Source organism: Nicotiana sylvestris, chromosome 11 (genome assembly GCF_000393655.2).
Source record: "Nicotiana sylvestris chromosome 11, ASM39365v2, whole genome shotgun sequence".
Classification (NCBI taxonomy): domain Eukaryota; kingdom Viridiplantae; phylum Streptophyta; class Magnoliopsida; order Solanales; family Solanaceae; genus Nicotiana; species Nicotiana sylvestris.
The window spans coordinates 71,945,626-71,961,645 of NC_091067.1; the positions used below are offsets into that span (position 1 = coordinate 71,945,626).

At 37.0% G+C, this 16,020-nt stretch overlaps 1 protein-coding gene across 6 annotated transcripts; it reads left to right on the forward strand.

Moving 5' to 3' along the window:
* The first annotated feature begins 820 nt into the window (after positions 1 to 820).
* Positions 821 to 14,712, forward strand: LOC104215330 (putative cyclin-B3-1). 6 transcript variants are annotated; one of them, XM_009765099.2, is made up of 28 exons: positions 821 to 967; positions 1,048 to 1,087; positions 1,240 to 1,321; positions 1,485 to 1,542; positions 2,808 to 2,856; positions 2,941 to 3,034; positions 4,050 to 4,107; positions 4,281 to 4,337; positions 7,291 to 7,348; positions 7,428 to 7,509; positions 7,623 to 7,655; positions 7,746 to 7,803; positions 8,159 to 8,216; positions 8,302 to 8,383; positions 8,507 to 8,536; positions 8,627 to 8,684; positions 8,798 to 8,846; positions 8,935 to 9,031; positions 10,992 to 11,049; positions 11,827 to 12,123; positions 12,211 to 12,333; positions 12,456 to 12,545; positions 12,637 to 12,798; positions 12,941 to 13,000; positions 13,206 to 13,304; positions 13,763 to 13,941; positions 14,018 to 14,215; positions 14,310 to 14,712. In XM_009765099.2, exons 1-27 carry the CDS (start codon positions 965 to 967, stop codon positions 14,148 to 14,150), a joined length of 2,247 nt encoding a protein of 748 aa, XP_009763401.2. In that variant the 5' UTR covers positions 821 to 964; the 3' UTR covers positions 14,151 to 14,215; positions 14,310 to 14,712. The 6 variants fall into 6 exon arrangements, with proteins under 6 accessions (XP_009763401.2, XP_009763402.2, XP_009763400.2 ...); XM_009765100.2 differs by having other exon boundaries at positions 7,440 to 7,509; positions 8,504 to 8,536; XM_009765098.2 differs by having other exon boundaries at positions 822 to 967; positions 8,504 to 8,536.
* Positions 14,713 to 16,020: the final 1,308 nt, after the last annotated feature.

The following is a 16,020-nucleotide window of genomic DNA, read 5'->3' on the forward strand; positions in this document are numbered from 1 at the left end:
AGCCGCGTGCCTTGGGAATTTCCCATCTTTACTCTAATCCTCGATCGACATTCCCTTTAGGCCGGGCCTCGACGAGCTTCGAGGGAGGGAACTCGGTCACAACTTCACATCCTCGAGGCTCGAGGTATTCTTCTGAAACGAATTAGTAGCACGAAATTGGATCCTCTGATTTTGCCGCATACAATTATGCTAGATCGGTCTCTGTTGTAGTAAAATAGTGGCTATTTTTTAATGACTTTGCAAATACTAGCTATTTTTGATTGACCAGTCCAAAAACTGGCTAGCCCGTGCTATTTTTTATGAAGATTGTAGTGTTAAAATAGCATGGTCTAGCCAGTTTTCGGACTGATCATTCAAAAATAGCCAGCGTTTGCCAAGTCATTGAAAAATAACCACTATTTTGTTGCAACAGAGACTGGTCCAACATAATATACTGAAGTTTGGTGCAGTTGTGTATGAACTTCCAGCATATTATGCTGGACCGATATACTCTGCTGGCTCCAGTATAATATACTGGATCGGTATATTATACTGGAACTCCAGTATATTATGTTGGAGTATTTTTTCTGGATTTTGAACAGTATTTTCGTTCGGATTTATCTTTACATAAAAAGTGGCTAAATTTCAATTACTTTTAAAATTGTGACTATTTTTGAATGACGACTTGTAAATATAACTATTTTTGAATTTCTCCCGATTGCAGCAGGCTGACACCTTTGTGGGCCTGCAGAGCTACCTGAAAGTAGAGAGAGGATTTCAATAGTGTTTGGGCGGGCAACAGGTAGAGGACATTATTGTAAAAAGCCACATTAGCAATTCAAAAACCATGGAAAACCCGCTCCCCATTTCCAATTCCTGTAAGCACAAAGCACTTTGTTCAATTGAATCTGAGCCATAGATCCGTTTGAACTCATAATAATCTTCAAACAAAGAGACGCTTCACATTCTTACAACCGTGGTTTTAATGGTACATTTTTCCTAATCTCGTCATGTCTGTAGAGTTTTGGTTTACTTACTACTGATTTTTTGTAATTTTGATGTGTTTAGGGTAAATTGAACTCGCAGAAACATATATCCACCATAAAAGGTGCTTCATTCTACTTCATCAACTCTTAGCTCGTTCTCACTCTGACTTTTACTGCTATTATTATCCTTTACCTCCTTTTTTTTTTTGCTTTCCAAAAAGGGGCTAGAGTCCCGCTTACTATACTCCAAAAATTGAAACTGTTTCATCTACAGATGGAGTTACAGAACTCAAGGTTTACGAAGAGGTAGATAAGATAAAAATCCAAAGCCGTGATTCTCTCAGCAGGCGCTGCAAGTAAGCCTACTATCTTGTATTTCTTGGGTGTTTAAACCAAAAGATTTTCGGGGAAAAAATGTGAGGAGTGGAGAGTCTTCAATTCACTGGCTTGTGTTAAAATATATTAAGAGTGGTAGTTGAAAGCGGACAAAAACTTAAGACTTTCTTTTTTTGTTTTTAGGGGAAAGTCTGGTGCGCCTAACATGAGTGATGTGCAGACCAGTTGGAAGAGCTCGGAGGTTTGCCATATTTCCTTTCTTTCTTTTTTGAAAATAAGTTGCCTATTCCGGGCAGTCACGGTTATATTTTGCTAGTAATTCACTTGTCTCTTATCTGCGCATTAAACAAATTTGCCTAATTTTCTCCAAGGTCACTATGTTGTATATGGTAGTGTACTAACACATCCTAGAAGATGTTAATTCTGAGAACGAATATGACATTGTTTTATTAAAAATGTCGTCATCTAGGTGATTTTTGTTGTGAAAAACCAAAATAACTATCTTAGTGACCTTTGTTGAATGACAACCATGGCGACCTTCGGTAAAAGAACTACTGTGGTAACATAATTAATACTCCCTCCGTTTCAATTTATGTGAATCCATTTGACTGGGCACGGAGTTTAAGAAAAGAGAGAAGACATTAAACTTGTGGTGTAAAATAAGGCACATATATTTTGTGTGGCTATAAATCATTGCATAAAGGTAAATTATTTCCAAATAAGGAAAGGGGTCATTCTTTTTGGCACGGACCAAAAAGGAAATAGATTCACATAAATTGAAACGGAGGGAGTAAAAAAAAAAACTACTGTGATGGCATATGGTGAAAGTTTGTGGTCTTTAGAAAACATACCTGTAGCCTAGATGTCTGTGTTATCAAAGGCTCACTTGGGTCACACTTAAGCCTGAAACTAGATGCAAAACAGGCTGAGTTCTTTGCCTCGCTTAGGCAGTCCTTTAGTTCCGGCACCAAGACATTGAGACGTGCATCTTGTCACCATGCACGTTATCTTGAAATTGACAGAACTGAACAATATGTATTTCTCCTAATGATGATTTTTCTAATACCATTTTTCGTAGTTGTTGTTCGTGATTTATATTTGTCATTCTTGAATTACATGTATATCTTTTATTTTCATTTGTGCCGTTCTCACTTTATCAGCACATTGAGCTTAAAGCCCCAACAGACTTGTGCACTTCTTTTTTCGCTTTTCCCCTTTGATAGTACTGTTAAGCATTGGTTCGAAGTAAGGCTAAGTGTCTGGCATTAAAACAAGCCACTTTACTATTTAGTCTTTTCTAACAATGGGTAGGGGTTCACCTCTCTGAACTTTGGTTCCGATGTGTCTGACAGTGCAGAATTCATGAAGTTTTGTTGTATCCTGTGAGCGTTATTTCCTAAACTTGTTAACAGCTTTCATGCGATGGTAAAATAAATTAATTCGTCATACCCCAAATTCTTGATGTCATACTTTCTCTTGGTCCATCCATCTCCATTTTTTCAACAGAGGGGTATCAAGCACATAGAGAGGATAAAAGCAAAATGCAGTACTTGTGGTAAGTTTTGTGAAATTTGTTTGGTAAAGTTGCTACATTTCATGTTTTCAGAACCGGTATTAGTATGTACACTTGTATTTGCAGTTAAGGTAAATGTCAAAAGAAAAGTATTGACGGATATCAGCAATATCAGGGGCAACTCTTTGAGAACCAAATCATATAATAGCTCCAAACTGCTGTAAGTGATTGATTAACATCCTGTCAATTCTCTCCTGAAAGTGGTTTTCTAGTGTTTTGTGTTCTAGTCCTTAGTTATACTCTTACGGGAAAATTGATATAGGGCAAATTATAATTCTTATAGATATATACGCTTTTCTGCAAAAAACTGAGAATGGCTCTCCTGATTCACTTCTTCCATTCTCACATTAAATCTAGATCATGAAATAGCAATTATCAATGCTTCTCTGGGAGGCCATTGTAAGCATGCATGGAACTGCAGTTAACCCAGTAAGAGGTGTAAATGGAGTAACTTTGGTGAGCTAAATTGTAGACATTGTTCTGGAATATCAAGAAAAAGAATATACAATGCTTCACCTGACATGTCTATGTTTTTTTTTGATAAAGCAAATGATTTTATAAATAATGGGGAAATATCCAATATACAAGTAGTATACAAAAAAATATAGAATATACAATATACATTATGATATTATTCTCTACGAACAACACCCAATCCCTTATACACGTTGGAAACTCATGGGTACACAAAAAAGAAACTAGAAATGAGAGGCTATTCCTCAAGCGTGCATGGTCATTCTCTATTCCATCAAAAGCTCTCCTGTTTATTTCTTTCCATAGGATCCACATGAGTGCCAATGACAACATCCTAGGCTCTCCCTCCCTAAAAGTTTATGATAATATGATTTTACTGAAAACAATCCATCTTTTCCCAAGCTGGTAAAACAGTCGAGGTGCGCACAAGCTAGCCCGAATACCACTGTCATAAGAAAAATATTGAAAAGATTATAGTTTGAACTTCCTATGGTTTCTAAAATCATTAATCGCCTCCATTTGATTGAGCTTAGTTTGGCATGATCTGACTCCTACCGGTATTTTGGTTCTTTAGTTTCATATCTTTAGGTGCTTCATAATGGCTATCTTGTCCTCTTTTAAATATTTTTTTTTCTCTAGATGCTTCGGTTTTCTTAACACAATCGTGTAATACATGCTTACTTTTTTCACTTGCTTTTTAGGGTGTCAGATGGTAAATGCCCAAAAAATGCAAGCAATTCAGCAAGAAGATTTATCATGGTATGCAAACAACTATATACTTCAATACTATTCTATATGGCTCTTTTATTTTCTTGTTTAGCCATCTCATGTCTTCTTTTTACCCCAGGTTTTAAGCATTTATTCTTGAAGGGAAAAGTAGTTTATGACTGAATTCTTAATCTATATTTATAATGTTATTTGAACAATAATAGAAGATACAAAGGAGTTTCTCATACCATGGCTTTATTGCAGGGATTGACATTGAGCCGGTACGTATTTCACCCTAGTTATGGATGAGCTTATTAACATTATACGGGAAGATGTCCCACAGTATATGCCATATGCAGATGATATCGTGTTAATTAATGAAATTGGCGAGGGTGTAAACCAAAAGTTTGAACGGTGGAGAAACACTCTAGAGAATAAGGATTTTAGAACTACAGTCAAACCTCTCTATAACAACCTCGTTTGTTCCAAATATTTTTGGATGTTATAGTGACGTGTTGTTATAGAGAACATATATTATAACATAACTTAAAGATTGGTTCCGGAAAATTTTGGCTTTTATAGTGAGGTATTGTTATATAGGGATGCTGTTATAGAGAAGTTTGTCTGTAGTAAAAGTAAGATTGAATATATGCTTGCAAGTTAGAGTGAAGTTGAGGTGAGAGTAGACGGATTGCGATGCCTAAATTCGAACACTGAAGATATCTAGGCTCGATGTTTCAAGAGAAACGTATGATAGCTGAATATGCTACACATAGAATTAAAATAGGATGGTTGAAATAGAGAAGTGGACGTCGATGCGAGGCTTGAGTCACAGGTTATCCCAAGTAGAGGCAGCTTCATGTACCTTGGATCGGTTATCCACGGGGGATGGGAGATCGACGAGGATGTCACACACCGTATTGGGGTAGGATGAATGAAGTGGAGGTTAGCATCTGGAGTCTTGTGTGACAAGAGAGTGCCAACGATACTCAAAGGTAAGTTCTACAAAGCGGTGGTTAGACCGGTCATGATGTATGGGGCTGAGTGTTGGCCTGTTAAGAACTCACATATCCAAAAGATGAAAATAGCAGAGATGAGGATGTTGAGGTGGATGTGCGGATACACTAGGATAGATAAGATTAGGAATGATGATATTCGGGAGAAGGTGCACGTGGCTCCCATTGAGGACAAGATGCGGGAAGCGAGGCTCAGATGGTTCGGGCATGTACAAAGGAGAAGCCCAGATGCTCCAGTAAGAAGGTGTGAGCGACTGGTTGTGGAAGGCACGAGAAAAGGTAGGGGAGGTCTAAGAAGTATTGGGGAGAGGTAATCAGGCAGGATATGGCGAGACTTCAGATTTCCGAGGACATGACACTTGATAGGACGTTGTGGAGGTCGAGTATACGGTTGTAGGTTAGGAGGTAGTTGAATTTTGTGTTACTTTGTACCTTTGTGAGCCTAGTCCGGTAGGGTTTTGTCTAAGAGAGCTAGGGGCAATGTCGTGTCTTACTATTTTCTTTTTCGACGTTGGATCCATTTACTAACCACCGTTTTTGCTTTGCATTTTTCTTCTGCATTTTATGTTCCTATTTTCCCTATGATCTCCGTGATGAATCTAATATCCTCTCCTTTTGTCTTCTTTTTATTATCTTGAGTCGAGGGTCTTTCGGAAACAGCCTCTCTACCCCTTCGGGGTAGGGGTAAGGTCTGCGTACACACTACCCTCCCCAGACCCCACTCGCGGGATTTTACTGGGTTGTTGTTGTTGTTGTTGTTGGTTGAAATAGAGAAGTGCTACCATAGTGTTATGCGATAGAAATATACCTAGTAGAGTGAAAGGCAAGTTCAGTAGAAGAGTTGTAAGACCAACAATGTTATATAAGAGTAAATGTTGGGCCTCTAAAGTCTAGCATATCCACAATATATGTGTGTCACAGAAATATGGATGCTAAGATAGACTTGTGTCATACAAGATTAGACAAGATAAAAAATGACCACATTCTCCGGAAGGAGCAAGTAGCATACAAAGGATAAAATGAGAAATGTCCATTGAGATGGATTTCTTGTCCTATATCGACCTCTAGATGCCCCGGTCCATATGTGTACAAGGTAGACCTAAATCACATGGAAGAAAGTTGTCTCAAAAGGCCTACAATCTCTTGGAATCCATGTAGACCTAGCGAGGAATAGGACAGAATAGAAGAAAAAGATCTATATAGGCAAACCAATCAGCTATGATTAAGTTTTAGACATGCTAGTACATTTACTTTAGGTCCAATGTTTGCTGGATCCTTTTAGTCTTGTTAGAAATTTATATGCCAGTAGAAGAATTAGAGCACTTCTAGTGTTAGAGAAACTAATATTCATAATAATATTGGATTACTGGACCAAGGCCCGTTTAAATGAAGCAACATGGATAGTGAGATTCATGTAGCCAGCCTCAATGTGCTTGGGATTGGGTGCATAAGAGTTGTTTCTGAAGGACGCTGATTTAGTTGTCTGGTCCTTTGAGTCAAGGGCTCCAAATGTTTGGCATTTCTGGACAAGATTCCTGGTCCGCATCCCCTTGTCTTTTCTTTGCTTTGTATAATAGCTATGGCTAGCAAGACATGAACAAAACCTTGCTGTTAGAAGCTCTTTATGTGCACCCATTTCTGCGAACAAAAACCTTCTTTGTTTTTTTACCTAGAAAAGAATAATAAATATTTTGAAAACAAAATTGGAGTAGTCTTGCCAATGAGACCTAGCTCAAGTAGTTAGGTTTAACCCCACCAACACATACCTCTCGAGATTATTCCCCTTGATATTAGTAACTTCATGTGTAATATTTTTGCATATGTAGCTAATTTTATTATTTACAGCTTGACTTGTAATCATTAACATTGTAGAGGACATAAGCTGGTCCTGGTGACATGAAAGACCATTTAAAAAATTAAACCATTTTATTTTGTTAAGACATCCTCCCTTAAGGGCTTAGAAGCAGAAAAAAGGTGTAAGTCTTTCACTGGAAAAGAGCAAGAAGTCTAAGTAGACGTAAGAATGAAGTTTGAACTTATCTGTGTTTGTGAGTATCACACGACCATCTTTCTCTTTTTAACCTGCTTATGATGGTAGATCTGTAAAAAGATGCTTAGGTATTTTAAGTATTAGCAACTTTTTTCTGCTCAGGTTCTTTTGATCTTTCTTAGATAGCAGTAGGTGCTGAAAAAACTGTTGCTTTTTCGTACAAACTAGGGAAATGTGAGGACAAACTTGAACGGAGCTACTGGTGACAAGCAAATCTTGACACGGGGTGAGAAATTTTGAACTAATAGTATAAAGAAAAAGAATTGTTAGTTACAAAATAATATATTTCCTTTATGCATGTATAGCACCATTCAAAGATATGAAAGCCTCCTTTGATGGCCCAAAGACCAGAATTCAAGGCCGTAAATCAGTTACCACTGGAATCAGGTATTTTGGTATCTTAAATATACTTATATATGCTATGTCTTCTATGATGAAACTAATATTAAATCACTGTAGTTGTCTCAAAATTTTAACCCTTTTCTGTTTGGTTTATTGAGGCCAACTGGAAGGAATGATCTACCGCCATCAAGGTTTCTAACGTGTCCCATATCTCCTTCATTAATGTTTTCTAAGCTCATGACTTGTCTTTTACTTGACACATTTATGTTATTTTCATGAAGGAGGTCTTTACCTATACTACAGCAGGTGAACATCGAGGGTACAAACAATAAAGAGAAGGTTATCATTATATATCTATACTTTTGTCTCAATTTGTCTCAATATATCTATACTTTTGTCTCAATCTGCTGGGGGTCTGCAATCATTGGCATAAGAAAAATGTCTTCTCAATGTAAACTGGTATAGTCTTTCACTGGAGAAGAATAAGAATTCTAAGTAAACGTAAAAAGGGTGTCTGAACTTGTCTGTTTGTGAGTATCAGGCAACCCTCTCTCTCGTTTTAACCTACTCGTGATGGTAGATCTTTAAAAAGATGCTAGGTATTTTAAGTTAAATTTTTTCTGCTCAGGTTCTTGTGATCTTTCTTAGATATCATTAGGTGCTGAAAAGATTGTTGCTTTTCCGCACAAAATAGGGAAAGGTGAGGGCGAACTTGAATAAAGCTACTGATGACAAGCAAATCTTGACACAGGGTGAGAATTTTTCCACTAATAGGATATAGGAAAAAATTGTCAGTTACAACTTACAAAACAATGTGTTTCCTTTGTGTATGGGTAGCACCACACAAAGATATGAAAGCCTCCTTTGATGGCCCAAAGACCAGAATTCAAGTCCGTAAACCAGTTACCACTGGAATCAGGTATTTTGGTATCTTAAACATAACTATATATGCTCTGACTTCTATGATGAAAGTAATATTAACACTCTTTACTCTTTAGTTGTCTTGAAGTTTTAACTCTTTTTTGTTTGGTTTATTGAGGAGAACTGGAAGGAATGCTCTACCGCCATCAAGGTTTCTAACATGTCCCATATATCTTTCATTAACGTTTTATAAGCTTATGACTTGCCTTTTACTTGATGCATTTATTTTATTTTCATGAAGGAGGTCTTTACCAATACTACAGCAGGTGAACGTCGAGGACACGAACAATAAAGAGAAGGTTGTCACTAAAATATTTATGCTTTTGTCTCAATTTGTCATCATGTGCTGCAAGGCTGCAACCTTTGGCATTAGAAAAATGTCTTTTCAATGTAAAAACTGTATATTTTTTAGGAAAATTCCAAAAAGTTGGAGAAAGGCAAAGGAATAAGTGGTGTTTCAGGTTAGATGCTCTACTTTGGGTAATGTGATGTTCAGTACCATTACCATAACTTCATTGATGAATACTAGGCTTTTCATCTATTTTTCAGTTTTGGCAAAGCCTAAGGCCGCAGGAGATGTTTTACCACAGTTAAGCAACCACAGCAACATCCGGAGAAATCGAGTTGGTGATGCCTCGGCTAGAATGTAAGTTCTTTTACTTAGAGTTCTCTTTCGACCATTAGTAGTTTAGACTTGATTCTTGAATGCGATGTTAGTCCACCAAGATCCATATATGACAGAGATGCTCAATTTTCAGAGAAAAAAATAATCTTCTCCTGCGTCAACTTAAATTGTTGGCCTAAGCTATTCTGCAGCTGCGTGTTTCTGTAAGTGAATCATTTCCTGGTGGAAAGAATGGGAAATTCTGCCTATAGCAGGCACCATGTGAGGTATATGTGCTTCAAAGAGAGAAGATGGGGAAGGGGAACTGAAGCACCAAATAGTATGTCTCTCGGAAATCATGAAGCCAATACATGCGTTGATGATGCATATAATATTTGAACAATTAAATTACTAATTTGAACATGTTCTCAACCTACCAATCAAAAAATTAATACGCCAAATTTCATCAAAAATACCAACAAAGATATCCACTCCATGGAGGAGTTAAGACAGCCCGTAGCAAATCAAAAATACCAACAAAGATATCTACTCCATGGAGGAGAATCTGACAATAAATTGTACAAGTTCAAGTTCTTCCTCCTTCAAAGTTTTGATTTCTTGAGTTCAAGTCACCACTTTCCTTGCCTTGAACCCTAAGGGGTGTTTGGTCCTCATACTAGTTGCGGGGATTATAGTGTAGGATTGTTTATGCATTGATTAATAATGAAGAAATTCTTATGTGGTGATGGATAATGGGGAGATTGTCAGATTGTTATACATGAATTACTTAAAAGTTTTTTTTTTTTTTTTTTTAAAAATGTCTTTTAAGTAGTTTAGTCCTTGCATTGCTAATAGACGTATTCTTATTTAACATTCTATCCTGCATAAAATAATATATAGATTTCCACGTAACTCAATGCAGATATTATTTAACAACACCAACCAAATGTTGCATTAGTTATGTAGTGATTATTTTTTCTTATTGGCCAACTAAATATTGTAGTTTTTTGTGCAGTATTATATATTGGCACTAGTTATTCTAATACCATCAACAAAATGACCCGTAAGTTCTTCCTTAGAGCTGAACTCCCTTTCCCTAAAGAAATTTCTTTTTGTAGTAGCCTCCTTTAACTATGTCTAAATGACAGTACAACCCTTTCAAAAAAATTCAGTGATCTATATGGTCCTGTCAGCGCGTGACCATGTAAGCTCAAAACATTCTGTCTGTATGGCATGAGCATGTTAGGTTTGACTGTGTCAGCTTCTTCAATTTTCTCTCTGCACTTTTCCTATGACGCGGTTACTTCAAGATTGGCACAAACACGTCTAACTTCGGGCACTTCATATTTTTAATTTGGCTTTTTTTTAATCATTGGTCCACCTACATGACATGTCACAAAAAAGCATTGAATTTTCATGAACTATACCACCAAACCACTCAAAAATAGCAATTCAAGGGGTGCAATCTCTTGAATACACATATACTATCTAGTCACCAGCCCATCAGTAGTGTAGGAAGGCTCCAAAGTGTAGCAAGTAAAACTATTTGCTTTTACAGAATCCTTTAGCAAAAGAACTAAACTGATTATTTGCTAAAATGTAATGGTTAAACATATCGAGCTTGAAATACAAGTAATATTGTTGCACTTAAGCTAAAATTGAATATTCGAAGTAAACTAGCTGCTTGCCTTGAATCTGGTGACTATAATACTGTGCTCTAGTTGTTAATTTCTCCGCAGCAACATTTTTGATATTAACATGCTAGCATTAAAAAATCTGTCTTGCTCCTTAAAAATTATAGTAGTTCGCTGGTTGGGCTCTTATATAAATGTTATAAATTGTAAATTATATTGATTAATCCCTTTGAGTAAGAGGTATAGGTCTAACAGGGCAAGTTTTCTCAAGTCATTGTAGGTTGAGCTATGAACTTGACATTTTCTGCTTGAGTTGGCATATACATAACTCGATGTTCTTAATTAATTTGTGGCTTATCTTTCTTCAGGGCTCCCCGGGGTCAAGCTAAGGTGGAAGTTGGAGCATTGAGAAGAAAATCAGTCAGGGTAAATGGAGCATTTGTCATGTTTCACTCTCTTCTCCTTCCCCTATCTCTAGCAGGGAATAGTATCATGAATAGTGAGTTGTGTTCATCATTGTTGAATAGCGTCTGGAATGCCAAATTTAGCAATCCAACTAAAATATGTTCCTTCTCTCTCACATTTTTGTAGCTACTTGCCAGCTCTAACTTGAGGACTGTGACTCCATTAATCTTTTTGGAGAAATTATACTATTTAAAATCTTCCAAATTACTCAAGAGACAAGAAATTAATACTCCCTTTGTTCTGTTGTATATGACCTCATTGAAGGGGCACATAGATAAGAAGTCAATCTGGCTTGTCCATTATACTAGTAGTGCCGGAAGAAAATATTAGATTGTAAATTTCTCCTGTTGGAACGAAGCAATTTACTTTTACATCACATTATCCGGACTTTAGTTGGTCCCCTTTTCTTATCTCAATAGATTAATCATTATAAAAAAACTTAGATATTCCCTTAAAATCTTACTTCACCAGGAGGGGAATTTGCTCGGGTAGAATGAAATTTTACATCAGCGACCAGCTTATTGTTGTTTCTTTTAACCTAGCGATTTTCTCTTTCTATAATTGTTTTTTTAGTCAGTTCAAAATCATAGTATCGCTCTAAATTTCTTAGTAAAACAAATGGAGGCAATGATTTTAAAATAACTATTGGAGTTTTCCACTCTCAAAGTCCTATTAATATCTGATGTCTCTGTATCTACAGAATAAACTCATTTCTTTGTTTTGACTTGGATGTTCCAGACAGTTCTGAAAATTACTGCTAGTGGTCTCAATTCACAAAAGAGTTCAAAGTCGAACTCCATGTCAGGTGTGCACAAATGCACCTCTCGATTTGCCAGTCCATGTAAAAGGCTGGTGGATGTTAGGACATCTTCCCTATCAAAATCTGCAACATCAGAGATTTCAGCTGAGCAACCTCATCAAAAGGAAGTTCCTTCTAGTAGTAGTGGCAGCTTAGCTACACCGGAATTGTCAATTGCCAGGAAGAAATCTGACCGTAGGAAGTCTTTTACGTGTTTACTGATGGCAAGATCAAAGGTTAGTGTAAAATCTGTTCTTTCAGATCATTCTTTTCTTCCCCCCCCCCCCTCCATAGATCTTTAGACAGCTGACATGAATATGCAGCTTATGAAGGAGCTATGTGGAACTGTAGAGCTGGACAATTTGTCAAACATTTATGATAGTTGCAATCATCTTGAAGTTACAGAATATGTTGATGACATCTATCAGTATTATTGGGTTATAGAGGTGAGTTAATATTATACTTTTATCCGTCGCATTTGAACACCACAAGTTACCCTCTCCTCTGTCCAGGAAAGACATGCTTTTATATCTCGACCTCCAATTTCTTAAGCTGATTCTAACTGCAGGCACAGAATCAGCCTATCAAAAACTACATGGAGACTCAGAAGGAAATAACACCCCAAATGCGTGGCATATTGATCAACTGGCTTATTGAAGTATGTCTTAGTTATTCTGCATTTATTCATTTTTGTTTTGCTTGCACATACTTTCTGGTCCCACTTTCAGGGCTTTACTTTCTTTATCTAGGTCCATTTGAAATTTGATTTGATGCAAGAAACTCTATTTCTCATGGTTACACTCCTGGACTACTACTTAACATTAGCAAGGGTCAAGAAGAATGATTTGCAGTTAGTTGGCCTTACTTCACTGTTGTTGGCATCAAAATATGAGGACCTTTTCCATCCGAGGGTAAATGTTTATACATTTTACTTCCTTATAGGATTTATGTTTAGGTATAGCTAGGAGTTAATTGTGATCATTATGTGACTTGGGTAAAGTTCTAACTGAAACATGTAACTGTTCGTTCACCTTGAAAATCCAATTGCTACAGGTCATGGACTTACTAAGCATCTCTGCAGAGTCATACACAAGAGATCAGATGCTGGAAATGGTGAGCATGAATCATCTTTAATTTCGTAAAACGGTCTGTTTACCGAGGCATAAGATAATCAAAGTTTTTCTTTTTCTTTTTATGGAACCAGGATAACTTTGTTAAAAATATCTCATTCCTTTTTTTTTTTTGGGGGGGGGGGGGGTCATTGTAACATGGCCTCTTAATCTGGTGTTTGACAGTCTTGCACATCCTCTTTTTCCAGGAGAAAGATATCTTAAGGAAATTGAAGTTTCGCCTTAATGCAGCAACTCCTTATGTCTTCATGCTAAGGCTTCTTAAGGCTGCTCAAGCAGACACAAGGGTAGGGAAATTTTGTTTTTGGACTAGTATTAAACAAGTATGATATAGGTAATAACAAAGAAAGGGGAGTCTTGGAGCAACGGTAAAGTTGTCTCAGTGTGACCTATAGGTCACGTGTTCGAGCCGTGGAAGCATCCACTAATGCTTGCATTAGGGTAGGCTGTCTACATCACACCCTTGGGGTGTGGCCCTTCCCCTGACGCTGCATGAACGGGGATGCTTTGTGCACCATGCTACCATAAGTAATGACAAAGTCCCCTTATCTCAACTTCGTATGATCAGTTCAGTGTCGGAACAATACTTGAAAATTGTATGGATTTTTGTTTGTTGCCCCACCTGGCAATTTTTTGAACCCAGTTAATACTTCTGCAGATGTGCTGAATGTAATTCGTATGAGCTATAAAATTTCTCACTCACGCAACTAACGTGTTTCTGAATTTCTGAAAAATCTTATGCTAGATTGAACATCTGGCATTTTACCTCATCGAGTTGTGCTTGGTTGAATATGAAGCTTTGAACTACAAGCCATCCATGCTTTGTGCATCAGCTATTTATGTGGCAAGATGTACGATGCAAATGACGCCAGCCTGGACACCACTGCTGGGGATGCATGCACGTTATCAAGAATCCCAACTCAGGCATATTTCTGCATAGTATTTGTCGCTCTTTGCTCTTTGCAATCTACTGATATATAATCTCTTTGGATGTTCGCAGACATTGCGCGGAAATGATCTTGAGGTTTCACAAAGCTGCAAGCACAGCACTTTTGAAAGTCACGCATGAGAAATATATGCAGTCCAGTAACAGCAAAGTTGCTGCTATAAAACCTTTGCAGAGTCTCCCTTAAGTATATATCTCTGCTGAGTTCAGTTTTCTGGAAGTGCAGAAACATCTGAGGAACTCAAAAGAGATGTGAGCTTCCCTGTCAGAGACTTCTATTCTCAATGTAATAGTTATTTTTGATATGCTAAATATATTGTTTGGGTTGCATTGGATTTTCTTGCAGGTGCTGTAAATCCGTGTTGATCACAACTCTTTGTAATGGCTTCATGGAAGTTGAGCTTGGTCTTCAATCCTTGTAAATCGATCATAGGGGGCTCTCTTAACTATAAGACATTTAGTTTCCCTTTAGAGTAGTCCCAGGGGAAGGCAAACCCACTTTTTTATGGCGACGGAAATCATTCTATCTCTAGCCTCCCAGGGAAGCTGAAAATGGGCTCTAGTTCTATTAATAGATTAATAGATAGTAGATTAGAGCCTCCTGTGTTCATCACGATGTGCGTAAGCTATACGAATTTTAAGGACTTCTTTTTTAAAGCCTAGGCTGCAAACGAATTGTTGATAGTGATTCTGGCGTGTTGGAAAGAATGGATTAATTGCTTATGCAATCCCTCTGTTACATCTGCTGATTTTTGTCGTGCAAGTGCATTTATTTCTGGAAAAATTAAACTTTACTGTAAAAATATAGATCTTCAGCTTATACGACTCTCTTGAGGGTATAAAAGCCGCACGTTACACGGAAGAGCAATAAGCATTCATCTTTGAGATAGCACTGGTCAACTAAAAACCAATAAAACTCAAGAGACAACACTGTTTTCTCCACTCGATAACCCAGCTCAAGATTTTCTTCCTAGTTAAGATCAGTATGAGAGAAACTTTTACTAGTGGAGAAAACAGTGATGAGATCTAACAAATACAGAAAAGAGATCTAAAAATATGCTTTTTAATCTGCACAGGAAGATTAAATAAAGGAGATTTAAAGAGAATGCTGGTTTTTAGTTGAGGTGTGAATGGGAATGAAGGTAAATGAAAAGTTTTAAAAAGGTTGCTTTTTGCTAGAAACTTTGTCCCTCAGAAAAGGGAAAAAGAGTATTATGCTGGTATATAGAAACACTTATTCTAGCTAAAAGAATCGAGAAGAAAGCAAGCCTCGCGTCATCGTGTGCTCGGCTTTAGATTTGAATCAGGATTTGAATTTGGATTTTCTCACCAAAATTACTTCATCCTTTTCTCTTTTTTCCGTTTCCGTTATCTGTTCAAGTTGGTTTTTGAACAGGTATCAACAACTTTTTGTTCACAAACTTTTGGCTATAAATACATAGGCTTGGCCTCATTTTTGCGTGTAAATAGCACGGGCTAGCCAGTTTTCGAGCTGGTAATTGAAAAATATGTTTGCAAAGTTATTGAAAAATAGCCGCTATTTTGCTGCAACACGGAAAGTTCCAACATAATATATTGAAGATTGGTGCATCTATGTATGAATTTCTAGCATATTATGCTAGAACTCCACCACACAAGTTACAACATAATATACTAGAGATTGAAGCACATGTGTATAAACTTCCAACATATTATGCTGAACTAGTGTATTATGCTGGAACTCCAATATACTATGCTGGAATTCCAGTAAATTATATTGGAACTCCAGTATATTACGCTGGAAATCCAGTATATTATACTAGAACTCCACTATATTATGTTGGAATATTTTTCGGATTTTGAACAGTGTTTTCGTTCAGATTTATCTTTACATGAAAAGTGGTTAAATTTCGATTACTTTTGATACTGTGGCTATTTTTCAATTACCACTTGTAAATCTGGCTATTTTTTAATTTCACCATATTTTTGCACTACCCGAAAGCTGCAAACTCTCCCCTATGTTCACTACTTTCTGCATAGCTTTCAAAAGTAAAACATAAGTGTTTAGTGTGATTTAC